At 39.9% G+C, this 15,655-nt stretch overlaps 2 protein-coding genes across 6 annotated transcripts in view; both read right to left on the bottom strand.

Annotated features, from left to right (window-relative positions):
- Positions 1–6,522, bottom strand: part of MPP4 (MAGUK p55 scaffold protein 4) — a 33,992-nt gene extending 27,470 nt beyond the window's left edge. The window contains exons 1-4 of the mRNA XM_033113069.1: positions 6,291–6,522; positions 5,253–5,374; positions 3,220–3,297; positions 983–1,063 (exon numbers count right to left, since the gene is read on the bottom strand). Of these exons, the coding sequence (XP_032968960.1) occupies positions 983–1,063; positions 3,220–3,297; positions 5,253–5,374; positions 6,291–6,366 (357 nt within the window). The 5' untranslated portion in view covers positions 6,367–6,522. The remainder of the gene's footprint in view (positions 1–982; positions 1,064–3,219; positions 3,298–5,252; positions 5,375–6,290) is intronic.
- A 6,774-nt stretch (positions 6,523–13,296) lies between these two features.
- Positions 13,297–15,655, bottom strand: part of ALS2 (alsin Rho guanine nucleotide exchange factor ALS2) — a 73,752-nt gene continuing 71,393 nt past the window's right edge. For all 5 annotated transcript variants that reach the window (XM_033111512.1, XM_033111515.1, XM_033111513.1 and 2 more), the window contains one exon: positions 13,297–14,622. In XM_033111512.1, coding sequence (XP_032967403.1) covers positions 14,584–14,622 — 39 coding nt within the window. In that variant the 3' untranslated portion in view covers positions 13,297–14,583. The remainder of the gene's footprint in view (positions 14,623–15,655) is intronic.

Genomic DNA, 15,655 nt, shown 5'->3' with positions numbered 1-15,655 from the left:
GCACATTTATTGTCCCCATTTTACAGATAAAGAAACGAGACACTGAGGTTAAGCAATACATATATATTCTTGGATTTCTGCTAAAATGTATTATTCCGCCACTTTCTCATTTCCTGGAAACCCATGTAACCCATGGTGCTCCTATGATCTTGAACTAAAAAACAACTTTTAAAATATTTTTCCCTAAGTAAGGCAGAATAGGGAGGCAATAATCGAAACATCTTGCTGGTTTCATTTGCCAGTGACATCTAAGGGCCCATGTGGAACAGAATGAAAAACCGTAGTTCCCTGGTTTAAGATCTCATCAAAGAGTTCCTAATAATGACCCATGATGTTAAATTTTTCACTTCATGAGCTGGAGAAGCAGTCATTCTACAGCCCTGCCTGAGATTGGTGGGCAGATCTTCATTGGAACTCAGAGAAAATTCTCTAGGGATATCTTGTGAACTACAAATTTTGACTCATAAATTCTATTGCTCCAAATGCAGACATTCTCCTAAAGTTCTAATTTGTTGGTAGAATGAGCTCCAAATCTGTGAGTATTAAAAGGTAGGCTTCTGTTCTGCCATCAAATGTTCTTCATATACCACCCCCCACCGCAGAGCTAATCATCATTATACTGTATTTTCCAAATACCTTCACACACTTTATCCAAAACTTAAAATATTCCCAAGATGGAAAGAAGGATGCTACCCTGATTGCCCCAGAATTTTAGAGGGACGATGGCTTTGCAGGGGGTAAATAAGACACCATGGAAAGTTCTGGATGTCTCCTCATCAATATGTCAGGCTCAACTCCATGACTGACAACACTGAGCCAGTCATATCTGTCTCCTACATTTTTCAGTACAAACTGTTGGTCACCCATGTACAGTAACAGAATGTCTATTCAGAGAGCTCATTTTCTATCACATTTCTTTCTTCTTCCCCATTTTGTCTATGCACTAGATAGGTAGATCTTGTCTATTTTAGCAAGCACTTGCCTTAAAGTGTGGAGCCTGGAGGATTTGTTTCAGCTCTTGAATCTCAGGGGAACTAGAGGTTGCATGTAATATCTCCACTACCTGGGTGGTGAAAAGCATACATTGTGAAATTAAAAAAATTTTTCATCACCTAAACTAGAACTCACCCAAGCTAGACAACAGACATATTGACTATCACCATATTGATCTAAGAAAACTGTTATTGAAGCCTTCTTTTTCATCTTTCAATTCAAAGCCTAGGATCCTTTCTTATGCACTACACTTGACTACAGCATGTAGAATCCAAGATTTGGGGTCCATCTAAACCCCAGTGCCTCAGTCCTGGCACGTCACAGGCTTAGAGGAAGGCAATTTCCTCTAAATTGCAGTACCAAGGCAATTTCCCTCTAGTGGCTCTAACACAGCTGTTTGCTAATATGAGTACTTTATGGGCAGGTTAAGGTATCTGAGTTCTCCAGGTACAAGCTCAAATACCTGAAGACCTTGGGTAGCTTAATCCCACAGGATATTCCAGTCTTCAATTGGAAAAAGGGAATAGCAATGTATATTTTAGGGCTTATTATCTGATTAGTAATTTTAATATTTGTTGCAATGGGAAAGTGCTAAACAGAATAAATTCTGATCTCTTTGCTGTAGCTTAGGTGTAACCTGATTTTTGACAGGACTTGAGACTTTTCAAGACTTTAATCAGCCCTGTGAATCTTTAGCAGTCGAGTATCATTATACACAGGCAAATGAAAACAAGCAGTTTGCTAGGTTTTACTTCCATTCACTAGGATTACAATGGAATAAAATACCATGTGTGTGTTTTCTGTGGACAAATGAGAACAATTTTAGTTGTTGATTATTGGAATTGAGGGTAGAATTTTTCTTCTTTTTTTCCTTCTATTTCTTTTAATATGGTTTGAGCAATAAATAAGGATAAAACGGATTGCATTTATTCATCCATTCAACAAATATTTATTGAATATCTACTATGTGCTAGGCACTGTTTTGAGTGATGCAAATACAGCAGTGAATTAGGCAGACAATAATCCCCATTCTCACAGAGTTTACATTCTAGTGAGGAGACACAGATAATAAATAAAATATATAAGTATAAGAAATAGTTTTATTTGATGGTGAGAAGAGTTAAAAAGAAAAACAAAACAGGGAAGGTGGCTAGAGAGTGCTACAAGGGAACTGCAACCTTAGATGGGGTGACCAAGGAAAGCCTGTGTGAAGGTAACATTGGAATGGAGACTGGAAGGAGATGAGGAAGCAAGTCAGGAATATACGAGAAAGAGAATTACTGACAAAGGGAATAGCAAGTGCAAAGGGCCTGCGGCAGGAGCATGTCTGATTCAAACAATCGCAAGGGATGAATCTGGCTGGAGCAGAGTGAACAAGGGGGAGAGCAGTGAATGAGATGTCAAAGAGGTAACGGGAGTTACGTAAAAACTTTGATATTTACCCTGAGATAGGAAGTCATTGGAAGGGTTTGAGCAGAGAAGTGACATGATTTGATTCACCTTTAAAGAGAATCTCTTTGGCTGCTGTGTTGGGAATAGACCACAGGGTGGAGAGTAGACATAGGAGACCAGGTGGGAGGCTATATTGCAATTATCTACACAAGAGATGATGGTGGCTCATATTAGATGGCATAGTGGAAGTGGTGAAATTATTGTTATATTTTAAAACTAGAGCTGACAGGATCTGCCATCAGATTGGGTGTGAGGCCTGAGAGAAAGTCATAGATTACCCCAAACATTTTTGATGTGAGCGCTGCAAGAACAAAGAGATCATTACTGAGATAGAAAAGGCTGGGAGGGCAGTGGCTTTGGGGATGGGGATGAACATGTTAAGCTTGAGGGGTCCATTAAATATCTGAGTAGGACGGGGACGGGGCAGATGGAAATAAGAGTCTGCAGTTCAGGGAAAGAGCCCATGCAGAGTTACAAATTGTGCAATCGTTACTGTAACATTACCCAGATTACATAGGATAAATTGAATCCACGGTTTAGGGTTAAAAGAGAAATGGACACATGCTATTATGTTAATTTTTTGTTTGTTTTAATTTGGGGAGACAGCAGGCCAATTTTCTTCCTTTTATTAAAGCTCAATGAGAAACACTTATCAGATGCATAATCATCAATCAAACTTTTCTGTTAGAGCTTTTAATTCATTTGAACTAGCACGATGAGTAAAATGGCATTACATTCAAGCTCTACTATTCTGTGGATTAAAAATCACCTTACCTCAAAGGATAACGTCTGTGCGTGGGGTGTGGCAGGAACAAGTTTCCTTTCCTTAAATTCTTGGAGGCAGTCATAAACCTGCAGAAGGGCAACGTGTGAGAATGCCATGTGGATCACATGACTGTGAACTGCTGGGATTTAAAGCTCTCCAAGGGAAGACACAGCTCGGGCAATGGCACCAGCGGCTGAGCAGTGTGAGTATTGGCCTTTAATAGGTGTGTCTAGTTGTCAAAAGGAAATGAACTCAAGTTGGGTGCTTCTAATGCTTCAAAGACTTAATTATTTACTGGATTTCACTGGAAATTGATCTTCCCCACCTGATTTCATGGATAAACAAAATTCAAACTTCAACTCTTGTTAAACAAAGTAAGAGTGGGGTTTCCAGGGCTGAGACCCACAGGGATTTGGGGCCAGAGACCTGCAAGGACCTTGACTGGGCAGCTGTGTTGGTCATGAACTCGGGGATCAGGGTTCACCAGAGGATCTGAATAAAAGGCCGGGTACACTATATGCTTATTTGTATTCTGCTCTTACCTTTTGTTTGTTTCCTTTTCCTCTTAATTCTCCAGGAAAAGTTCCTGTACAAAAATGCCCACTTTGTCTCTGCTGACCTTTTGGAATTTTTTCCCACACGAGGATCTCGGGTTGGGCCGAGTACACCCAGGCCTGCCTAGCTCCTCAGTGCAGCCCTTCGCCTTATTTCGGGAGTATAGTTGCTCTTATGGATGTAGAAATGAGACCCAAGAGACCAGCTCAGCCCAGCCTTCCTTCATCCAGATCTGGGATGACGGCACTTCCCTGCTCTACCTCAGTGTCAGGCCCAAGTTTCGCTGGAAGTACCAGTAAGTCAGGCTGATGGATTGATGGCAGGAGTGCAAAGCAGACAGCCTCCAGTGGTGAGTGGGGCAAAGCACTGTTGTCACCATGCTGTATATTAGCTCTCCAGAACTTACTCATCTTATCACTGAAAGTTTTTACCCACCAACCACCATCTCTCCATTTCCCACACACCTCAGCCCTGGCAACTATCATTCTATTCTCTGTTTCTATGAATTCCAAGCTTTTTTAGCATACAAGTGAGAACATATGACATTTATGTTTCTCTGACTTATTTCACTTAGCATAACGCCTTCAAGGCCCATCCATGTAGTGGCAAAAGGGAGGATTTCCTTCCTTTTTATTGCTGAATAATATTCCTCTGTACATCCCACTTCTGGGTATATATCCAAAGGAAATGAAATCACTATCTCAAAGCGCTATCTACTCCCCTGTGTTCACTGCAGCATTATTCACAATAGTCAACATATGGAAACAATCCAAGTGTCCACCGATGGATAAATGAATAAAGAAATCAGGTGTTTTAAAACAAGTGCTGTGATGATTGCTTCTTTGCTCATGCTAAAGAAGTTGCCACTTTTTTCTTATTTTAAAGAAAATAATATTAACATGCATCATAAGGCTGATCACATTTCACACTGAAGTGAAGAAAACACCCACATCTCCCAAAAATAACTTTCAAAGGTTCTTTCTTAATGATAACATTTGTTCAGAGGAACAAAATTATAATCAGATAGTAGATGTATTGCATCTTGCATGAAATTTTGGCCAAATTTTTATTTAGAAAGAAGAAATCTTTAGGGTAAGAAAAACTTAAGATTCCCAAACAAAACTGGAAGACACCTCGTTTCCTGATTTTAAAAAACAAAGAGGAATCATTTTTTAGAAGCTCTTTGACTTGTCTTGAGTTGGCCTCCAGAACAAAGGGTTGTAAATGACTGCAAAGGGTGCTGCCCACGCCCATTTGTGATGGCTGCTCTTTGATCCCAGAGGCCTCTGGGAGAAGAGAAAGGAGCTGCCATATTCTCTGCCACCTACCTTAATTTGTTCCGAAGCTAAGAGGTTTGTATAAGTCTTCTCTGAGAATTGCCTTCTAAGAACTTTTTCCAAATTGAAATTTCCTGCCAGCTGACAAGCACGTTGGGTATTTTCTGCTCCCACAGTAAGCAAAGGCTTCCAAGCACCAGGGCGCTCACCTTTAGCAGGGCTTGCAGCCATGGGGAGTGGAGAAGGTCGTACAGGAGGCACACTCCATTCACATCCCGGCTGTAGAACAGATTCAGCTCTTGCAGCACAAGTCTTAGGATTTGGGAGGGACCTAGGAAAGAGAGCGGGCAGGGACACAGTGGCAGGTGGGGGTGGAAGGAAAGGTGAGTGTACATGTGAAAGACAAGTCAGCTGGGACATGCCACAGGGTCTCATGAGCAGTGGAGATGGATTTCAGGACAAAGGATCTGCCTTCGAGCCCCGTTCTATCACTTGCCTGTGAACTTCAGAAAGTCACTCAACTATCTGAAACCCAGTTTCTTGGTGGCAAATTGAGAATACACTAGCTTTCCCATAACATTAGATGAAATAATAGATCATAGCATACAGATGTAAGATATTAGATTGGTGCAAAAGTAATTGCGGTTTTCGGAATTATTTTTAACCTCAATTATTTTCGCACCAACCTAATATTATGAGACCATTGTTGCTTTCTCCTCCCCAATCTGATCAGCCTTCAGCTCATTCCAAAAGTATCCAATTGTTTTCTGGATCCTCCTCTAATTCAAACATTGAATCATTTGTCTTTACCTTTTCTGAAAATTCTTACTGAAAAATTCTAACTTTTTAACATAAATCTCAGGATTCCACTGATTAAAGGGACTGAACAGATTTTACTGAATGCTTGGGTTTTTTTACAAGTATTTTCATAGAAATTCTATTTGTTGCATTGATATTGTGAATGTGAACAAGTAATGAAGTTCTAAATTTAAGTAAAACATTGTGGGGTAGGTAAAAAAAAAAAAAAAAAAAGATTCTCAATCCATTGTGTCAATTCTTTTCCTTCCTGCCTTGAAAATTGCTTAGAGTTATCACTGACAGATATAGTAGGACCCTCAAAAGTGTTTGACAAGTTCCTCAGAGGAATCACGGTAAATCTATCAGAATTTTGCCCATTCATTTGACCACAATTCAGAGTGATATTATAAGAACTTTCTGGTCAGAGAAAGAATCCCGGGGCCACGTACCATTCTCTGGATAGGATGCCGGAGAACGCTTCATGTCCTTCTTGTCTGGCAGACCTGCTCCTTTGTCTGACTGCATTGTCCTCTCTGCCCAAGCTTCCAGAAAGAATCAGAACGAGAGAGCAATTCAACAGGCAGCACATAGCTCACTCAATCACACTGGCCATGCAGCTCTTAGCACTTTGAAATATATTTTCAACAACATTTATTGAGCAAGTCAGGCCCTGAGCTACACACTGAGATCCACGGCAAATAAATTCTTGCACCGTGGTGTTTACTCCCTAAATTAACCATCACCAGCTGTGCGAAAGGGAAAACGACTATTTTGTAAAACACTCCTTTTTTTTTCTTTTTTTTTTAGCAAGTGGTAACGTTATATTTATTTATTTCCCATCTCTTTGCCTAGTTGCTTTTACCCTCATTCAGAGTTCAGAAGGGCCTTCCCTGCCCCTTTCCCTCTCCTTGCACCCTACAGTTCTTCACAGCACTGATCACAGTTGCAAGAGTTATGGGTTACTGTTGAGGAATACTCTTAGAGTTTATTTTCCATATTGCTTTAGGTAGGCTTAATTTCAAAAAACAGAAACCCAAAATAATAGTGTCTTAACTGGGTAGACGTTGCTATCTTGCTCATGTACAAGTCCAGAGGCAGAGACAATCCTGGGGGGTAAGGCAGCCTTGCTCTATGAAGTTCTCAGAGAATGGGTTCTTTCCCTTACCGCTCCACCACCCTGGGGTGTGGCGTGCTTCTCATCTTCCTGATTGAAGACAGTGGCTGGAGCGCCAGCCATCCATTAGAAATGTCAGCCCGCAGGATAGGGAAGGGCTTAAGGAAATGAGAGCAAAGGAAATATCCCTACTGTTCTTTGAGGAAGTTTCCCAGAAGTTGCCCTACACACTGAAGAATCATGGCCTGTATAACCCTTGAATATCCCACTGGACTTTATATTGCTGGAAAACAAACCTCTATAATTATGTGAGCCTAGAACCCAACTTTTCTTCACATATAAATACAAAGTATTTTTGCAGTTTTAATATACATTGAATTTTCTGGAATGCTACCAGCACAACTGAGGAATGAATTTACTTTGTTTTGCTTGGACTTGTATCAAGTTGTTTACCCTTTCAGAAAATCATGTCACCAGTGACAACACTACTCACAGTATTTAGGGGGTAATTACAATACACCACTCTCAGGCTGTATTTGCGTCTACATTCAAAGCTGCTGTATCCCTGGTGGATTTTTTATTTCATTATATCTTTTGGTGTAGTGATATCCCATAGGTACATACTGAAATATGCAATATCTTATCAACTACATTTACTTAATTTCTCCTTCTATGGATATGGATTTTTAAAACTTTTGTGTAGGTTAAGTATCTTCATTTGGTTTCCTCCAGAATCAGACACAGGGCAAGGATTCTAGGGACACGATTTTTTGGAAAGTAATCCCAAGAAACACAAGTTGAGAAGTGGGGTATTAAGATAGGGCAGGGGGGAAAAAAGAACAGTAAAAGGTGTATCAAGAGAGTAACCACTGTGGGCAACTGGAGCTTAAGCCCATGGGCCCGAAGGACAAGGAAGTGAGGGTTTCTATACACCAGGGCTACCGGTCATGGGTGGAGGCTGTTCCCAGAGGGCATGACTTCTGGCACTTCCTGCCTGCTGCACGCATACTTCCAGATAGTCACGGCAGGTGCTGGCAGTTCCAAGTTGGCACAGAGTGCACCCAAATTGTAAGGACCAAGGGGATATGGGTACAGCACCGACAGCACTTATTACAATAGGATAATAAAGGATTAATCCAGATATTTGTTTTAAAGGAGCATTTCAAATCAGTTGTTAAAAACTGGGGTACTCAATCTTATGTCTTTGAGAACCACTGTCTAGAATCTAGGTAGATTATAGAGTTGAGTCAGGGAAGCAATCTAGAAAGACAGGTTATTGTCTCTAAATTCGAAGGCATGAGAAGAGCAACACAGAAAGCTGTCACGGAATTTTAGACAACTTTCCTGTACACATTCTTTTCCAGTCTCACTCAAGTATTTTAGTTTGCTAGATTCTACCAAAACTTGATGTCATGTTTTTGCCTTGCTCAGCACCACCCACCCTGCCCAGGCCCCCACTGAGTCAGGTTAAACACTGCCTTTTCCTGCGTTCTAATTTCTGAGCCTCTTCTGAGTCATTTAGCATAACAGTTGCATCTATGACTCATCTTCCTCCCTAGAGGGGAGCACTTCCACGGTAGAGAATTGAAAAGAGAGATGGAGTGTCTGCCAGACAGACCAAAGACAGAGCGCACAGATGGGTCTATGATTCCCAAGCCATCATATCCAGCAACCTCTTAAAATCGGTTACCCAAAAGGCATCTCATAAATCATACATCCTTGATGAGGCAGTACAGATTAAACAAGCCGGCTGTTTGTGCATCATAAAATGGGCCACATTTCTTCCACATCTAATACCCAGATGAGTGTGCCAACTAAGCTTATCTGCAGCCAAAGGGTCACCAGAGACTGGATTCCCAAGATGAACTTACTGTGAGGAAGCTTTACAAATAGACTGTGGTTTCTACAGTTCATTTTAATTATTAAAATAGCTTCTAATAAAGCTATCACCAACTCCAGGGCTACATGGCTAACTCATGCATATATTTTAAAAAGCCCATTTTGACTAGTTTCTCAGCTATAGAGGCATAAACAGTCATTTTCATCTCCACAACTTGGTTGAATTCTAAAAACGGCTTGCCTGGTTATCCTGAGGGTTCGGTGACAAATTTGCTATGGACTGAATTCATCCCAAATTCATATGTGGGAGCCTTATCCCCAGTGTGATGGTATTTGGATATCTGGACTTTGGGAGATAATTAGATTTAGATGAGGTCATGATACTAGGGCTCTCATGTTGGCATTAGCGCCTTTATAAAAATACACCAGAGAGTTCTCTCTCCCTCTCTCCCTCTGCCCCCCACCCCCATGTGAGGACAGGGAGACAGTCTTCAATCCAGGAAGACCCTCACTAGAACGTGACCATGCTGGTACCCTGATCTTGGACTTCCAGGTTCCAGAACTCTGAGAAAATACATTTCTGTTGTTTACGCCACCCAGTCCCTTATGCTTTGTCATAGCAGCTCCAGCTAAAACAAAAACTCGTAGAAAACCCCAGAAAATGATTTTCCTGCCCTCTAGGTGGCTGAAAAAACTACTGTGATTTATTGTCTTCAGAGCACTTCCTGTGCTTCACAATTCTCTTACACATTAACCTGTCCAGGGTCTGGCTCCTGTGTGTCACGTCTGTAGAGGGTCAGAGTGGAAGCCTGGCTTGTCCTATTCACTGCCGTAGCCTCAGCAGCTCTAACAGCACTTGGGTCATAGCAAGCACTTGGTGTTCCTAGGCTTGCTGGGAAGCAGAAAACGGGAGGCCAAGAAATGGAAGTAAAAGGCCGACACCTCCCACAGGAGTCTGAGAGCAGCTGAGACGTCAGTCCTGAGGTGGGAGGCAGCTGGACCCCAGAGGCCTGTCCGTGCCTCTCCTCCTCAGTCGGGTTATACTGACTTCAGCCTTCTTCCCTATCCAACTTGGAAATCGAGGGCTGAAGATCTTAGAGATAATCAAAGGCAAACTTCACTTTACAGATAAGGGATCTGACACTCCAAAGAGGAATTCAGCAGAGTTAACAAGTAGTAAAATCTCAAGTTTTCCTTTTTTGTTTTCAATGTTAGTCCTTACAGGTGCTAATTGTCTGGCACAAGACTGTGATGTTCCTCCCTTGTCTTCCTTTTCATGACTTCTGACCCATTTTGTCAATTGAGACTTACCTATTTCTGCTGTCTTGAGAACGAGAATTCTTGAGACTGTTACATTAAATAACCAGTCACACATGCAATTCTGGACTAGTTAAGTAACACAGGAAGGAGAGCCAGTTCTATCATTAACTGTCAGAAGCTGCATTGGTGTTACTGACCCGAGGAGTTTGTCCTAAACATTATTTTAAAAATCAGTATTCCCGTGAACCTTTTCAAATGCAATTACTATTAAATGCCACACCGTCTACCCCTATTATGCTGCTTTTTCAAAATAATGGTTTTAGACAAAACCTGAAAAGCACTTGAAAACATAACGAGAAATGGCCCGTACAAAGATGGCTGGCTTCCTCTGGGTCAAAATGCTGTTAATTAGGACTAAGACAAATGCTCGGTTTTATTCAGTCTTCATGACAACTCATTATTCCCTACTTTAAAAACGGCTTCTCAAAGCAAAACCTCTTTCAAAATCATAAAATTCTCCATATAACTTGGGTTACAATGAAACTAAACCATTTAAATCAGATTGCCCAGAATTACATCTTTCACTAGTCAAAACCGACAGAGGGGCAGACATGTACAGATCTCTCTGGTAACTAAGGATCATTTGGCAGGGTCTCTTACCTGTAAGACTGAGAACATGCAATGTTGCCCCAATCAGAGAAAAGCTTCAGGAGGAATACAAGTGGGCTATTAGCTGCCAGTCACCTCACTGTTCTTGATAAAATCTCTGCACATCCTCTTTTGATTTAATCCACAGAAGCCTAATGCAGCCTAACCACTAAATTACTCACAAGCATCCCCAATCACAAATCTTAAATATTCCTTGCACTGAAGACTCTAATAATTTCTATCATTTTCAATCTTCTCTTTAGTATTTTTTCTCAAATTGCTGGCACAGTTAATATTAATGTTTTTGTTGACTATTTCAAGATAACAGATGCCCCACAACGGAAGATAGCATTTTTACTTTAATGAAAGGATAAACTGGGATACCCAAGAGTAAGTCGACCTATTAACCTTATTTTCTCACTTTATGGTGAGAAAGCGATGGAAGTCTTCAGCCAATAATGAGGACTGTAACAAACAGTTCCTTCTGGAAGGTCCCCTACCAAGCCTCTGTTCTGAACTCGTTCACCCATCCTTTATCTCAGATTTGAGCTACTTCTTGATTTGAAAATTTTATATGGCAGGGAGGGGTCAGTGGGAAGAAACTTTGAAAGTAGGTTATCACAGAAAGAACAAGAAAAAGATACTGCTAACAGCAAGGCAAAGGGTAAAGACCAAATAGCAATTATAAGAGGTTATCAGCCCTTTCATCCTAAAGTAAACATATGGCTTTCCTTTGCTCTCCACTGTAGATGAAAAATCCAAGCTGGGGATGTGATACATTCGTGACTGGAGAACAGCATATTTTATCAAAAGCATTTAAGAATGAAATCTTGCCATTTGCAACAACGTGGATGGACAGACCTAGAGAGTATTAAGCTAAGTGAAATAAGTCGGGCAGAGAAAGACAAATACCATATGGTTTCACTTATATGTGGAATCTAAAAACAAAAAAAAATAAAAAGACTCATAGAAACAGAAACCAAAGGGATAGTTACCAGAAGGAATGGGGTGGAGGGATTGGATAAAAAGAAGAAGGGGAATATAGTTAATATTATTGTGATAAGTTTGCACAGTGACAGATGATAACTAGAATTAGCGGGGTGATCACATTATAAGGTATAAAAATGTCAAATCACTATATTGTACACCTAAAACTAATATAAGCAATACAAGATTATATACCAACTATACTTATATACTTAAATAAAAAATAGTAAATTAGGGGCCGGCCTGGTGGCTCAGGTGTTTGGAGCGCCATGCTTCTAACGCCGAGGTGAGCCGATGACTAGTGACCGACTGCCTCAGCCAGGGGGAGGCAAAGCTCATAATACCAGCTGTGTCCTACACAACTAGACTGAGAAACAACAGCTTGAACCAGAATAGGGGGATGGGAGGAGGAAGAAGGGGAAAAAAAATAAATTAGAAACAAAAATGAAATCACTTAACTTCATTAAAAGTTTTCATTTTCAACTCATTTTTTACTTTATGAACTTTTAATGCATAACCCAGCTATGAAATGACGTCTCGGGCAGCTGTAGTAGGAAAGAGCACTGGGATTAATGTAGGGATGTTCTAATTTGGAGTTCTAGCTCTGATAGTGGGCAAATCACAGCCACTCTGTCTGCAAAACAGGGATCAGTGGGGATAATCCCTGCCTCACCGGGCTGCTGTGAGCATTCATCAGGTGTGAGAAATCTTTGTAAATTGTGCATGGGTGCTAGATATTTATCTCCAGTGTTTGCACATGGCCTGGAGATTTAGGGGTTTTTCCCAAGAGAATTATCATAATTTTAATATGCAATCTGAAAAGTGTAAATACAGTGTGAAGAATTTAAAGTAACTGGACAGTTTCATTCATGACTCCAATAAAAGGATGAATTATAACATGTGTTTTTTTTTTTTTTTAGAATTAAGACAGCCTATCAGCATCTGACAATTTCTCAGTGGGTCTCAAGTTTTTCTCTGTCCATTTCCACAATTACGCTTATCTCTCTCTCTTAAGGGGTCACAAGCATAGTACATTTGTCTTTACAAGCCAAATGTGGAATTTGCGTCTATTCAAAAATCAAAACATTCCCCAGTGGAACTGCAAAGTGTTTAACATCAACTAGTCTTTAAGTGTTGGTTTCTTCCCAACAACAGGCTGGCACATTCTGGTGAAAGCAGCAGCGACATGGAAAGGTTTCTTGAGAAGACGTTACAACAGGGAAATGATTAACTAAGACCTAATATTTCTAACTACAATTTTAAATCCTCACCTTTCTCTTCCCTGAATTTGTTTAGGAGGAAAATAAACAAACAAACAAACAGTAACTATCAAAATAGACCTTTTAGTCAAAGAAGTAATAGATTTCTTTTAAGACCCTTGTCCTCGGGTTATTAGGATCAGAAAGTTAAATTTGTTCTTTGCCACCAAAGGAGCTGTAAGTTTATGTTTATTTTAAAGAGAGAGATCTCTAAAACCCTAGAGGGTCCCCTGAGGCCAATACAAAGAGTCATAGATTACAACATGGGCAAAAAAAATACTAAGGCTGGATTTCTTTAAAGTTTTTAGGCTGCCCTGTGTCATTTCTTTTGCAATCAAAACAACCTCATAAAGATGAATGTCTTTTATTATGAAAATTGCTGTTACATGACAGCCAACATTCCAAAACAATATTTTAATAAACACTCGTCTTGATTATAAAGTAGAGCAGAAACCATGATCCTTTTTCAAAATTGATTACCATCTGCTGATGTTAGCCTGAATCAGTCTGTACGCTCACCACGGTGTGTAGATGAGATGAGGAAGAGCACCTATGTTATTCCAAACAGCTACTAGTGTTACTTGTACAGTATAAACCAACCACTTACTACAGGACATTTTAAAAAAAGAAGCAAAACACCAAAATGCTGAAGTGTCACAATACTTGTGCAATGGGAAAAGCCAAAGCTTGTTTCCTTTTTCTTCCCCTCTGAGAGTTCAATGCGAGGTATAGGGAAGAACCACAACACTAGATCAAGGATGGGTGCAGCTCTTCGCTTTCTATCTCTTGGTCTTTTGTCCTGCTCCAAAACACGGCCTGCATGCAAAAGCTCTTCAGGCTCTCATTCACAGGCCTTGGGTACAGCGTTTGCACATGGACAAATGAGGTTCCATAGCAGCTTAGAGTCAGTGTTTGAAATCCAGTGTATTCACTCTGCAGTACTGTAAAGAAACCAAGAACAAAATTCCTGTGTTCTTTCAGTCAGAAGGCAGAATACTTCTATTTGGATGCATTCCATGTTTGGGGTTGCGATGTGGTAGTCACTACATTGAACCTCTCCCATCACGAATACCCTGGTGGAAAAGCTTAGAAAAAGTTAAAACTGCAGTTTAAAATTCTTTTCCCCTCCCTCATGAAAGAAGCATGATGCACACATGATTGCAAGGAGTTCAGGAAGGCATAGTGTGGCCACTGTAGTTTCAAGTACAATCTGCTCCTTGTGAAGGGGTCTGGGGTAACTTCAGGCAAACCAGAAACTCAAAAATATCCATCCACTTCTTTACTGTAAGAAGCCTGTATTAAGAATTTTTCTTACAATATCACTGAGCTGGCATACCTTTTACTGTAGGAAGGGATACCCTCTTTGTCCAAATAGTGGGTGTATGATATTTTGGGAACTTAACATAGACCAGGGACTGGTCTAATCTGATTTCTACCTCTTTTCCAATCCTCCCTTTAAACTGTATAGTGTTTTTTTCCTGGGCTCAGGGCTCTGATCGTTAGTAAGGCTCAGAAATAACCACCAAAATAACACAATGTCCTAATTTCAAGACCGTTCTTTTTTGCTACAGGAAGACGCCAGATGGTGCTATAACACTCTGTATAGATAATCCAGTTGCCGAGCTGTTAAGTAGCCTAATTAAGCTTCTCACGCTGGATCTGGTAGTAACATGCCTGAAAAAAAGTTAAAAACAATTTCAAATTTACTTTGAAAGAAATTACAGAAATTACATAAACATAGCAAAGAAAGTAAATCTCTTATTAATTCTGATAGCTTAACAAAATCATTTGCTTTCATTTTCCCATTTTCTTCCAGTCCCCCTATCTAATGTCTATTTTGCCTAGTTGTAATTAATAGATAAAATTTTGTACATTTCTCTCTAATTAAAAAGAAGTTTTTACAATCTGTATAATACTCTTCACTAACTACAAATACCACAATTTGCTAAGCCATTATTCATTGCATTGAGTATCGTTATAAGGTATACAAACAACTGTAATCAGAATCATCTAGCACGTTTAAAAAACATACAGATTAAGCATCATTCCAGACCTAGTGAGTCAGAATTTCTGGTAATGCATTTTTAAGAAGTAACCCAGGTAATTTTGAAAGTATCCAGGCTTAGGAGTTACACTACAAAGAACACCTCATCCAAGTAACGTATAATGTTTTCCATTCTTTCGTTATTAATAGGATCAATCTCCAGTAGTAGGACTACTCACACTCCATAAACATTTTTGATGTTGTTGACATCAATGTTAATAACAACTGTTTTCCAAAACGGTGACTGCCCTTTAATCCATTATCAGCAATATGGGAATAATACTGAATTTCACTATCACGCCACCAGCACTGGGTAAATTTAAAACATTTTTGCTAATTTAGCAAGCACAAAATGGCACCTTGTTTAAATCTGCAGCACTATAATTTTTAGTGAGGATGAGCATTTTCCTATACATGGGTGTATTAATTCAGTTTCTTCCTTGGTGATATGTTTAGCGGTGTTCTTCAATAACATAAATACTTAATAATGTAAATCATTGGTGGTCAGTATTTTCCCCAGTTCCCTCAACTCTTTTCAGTTTCTTTAATAGAAATGTTAATGGTATTTAGGTTGAAAGTTTAAAAAATTAACCAAAGCCAGAAACCTGACATTAAATTCTATTTTTTTTCCTCATTTTAATTTTCCTGTTTTTTCTTCTCTCT

The sequence above is a fragment of the Rhinolophus ferrumequinum genome, chromosome 8, assembly GCF_004115265.2.
Source record: "Rhinolophus ferrumequinum isolate MPI-CBG mRhiFer1 chromosome 8, mRhiFer1_v1.p, whole genome shotgun sequence".
Classification (NCBI taxonomy): Eukaryota; Metazoa; Chordata; class Mammalia; order Chiroptera; family Rhinolophidae; genus Rhinolophus; species Rhinolophus ferrumequinum.
This window is presented reverse-complemented; position numbering and strand designations above follow the sequence as displayed.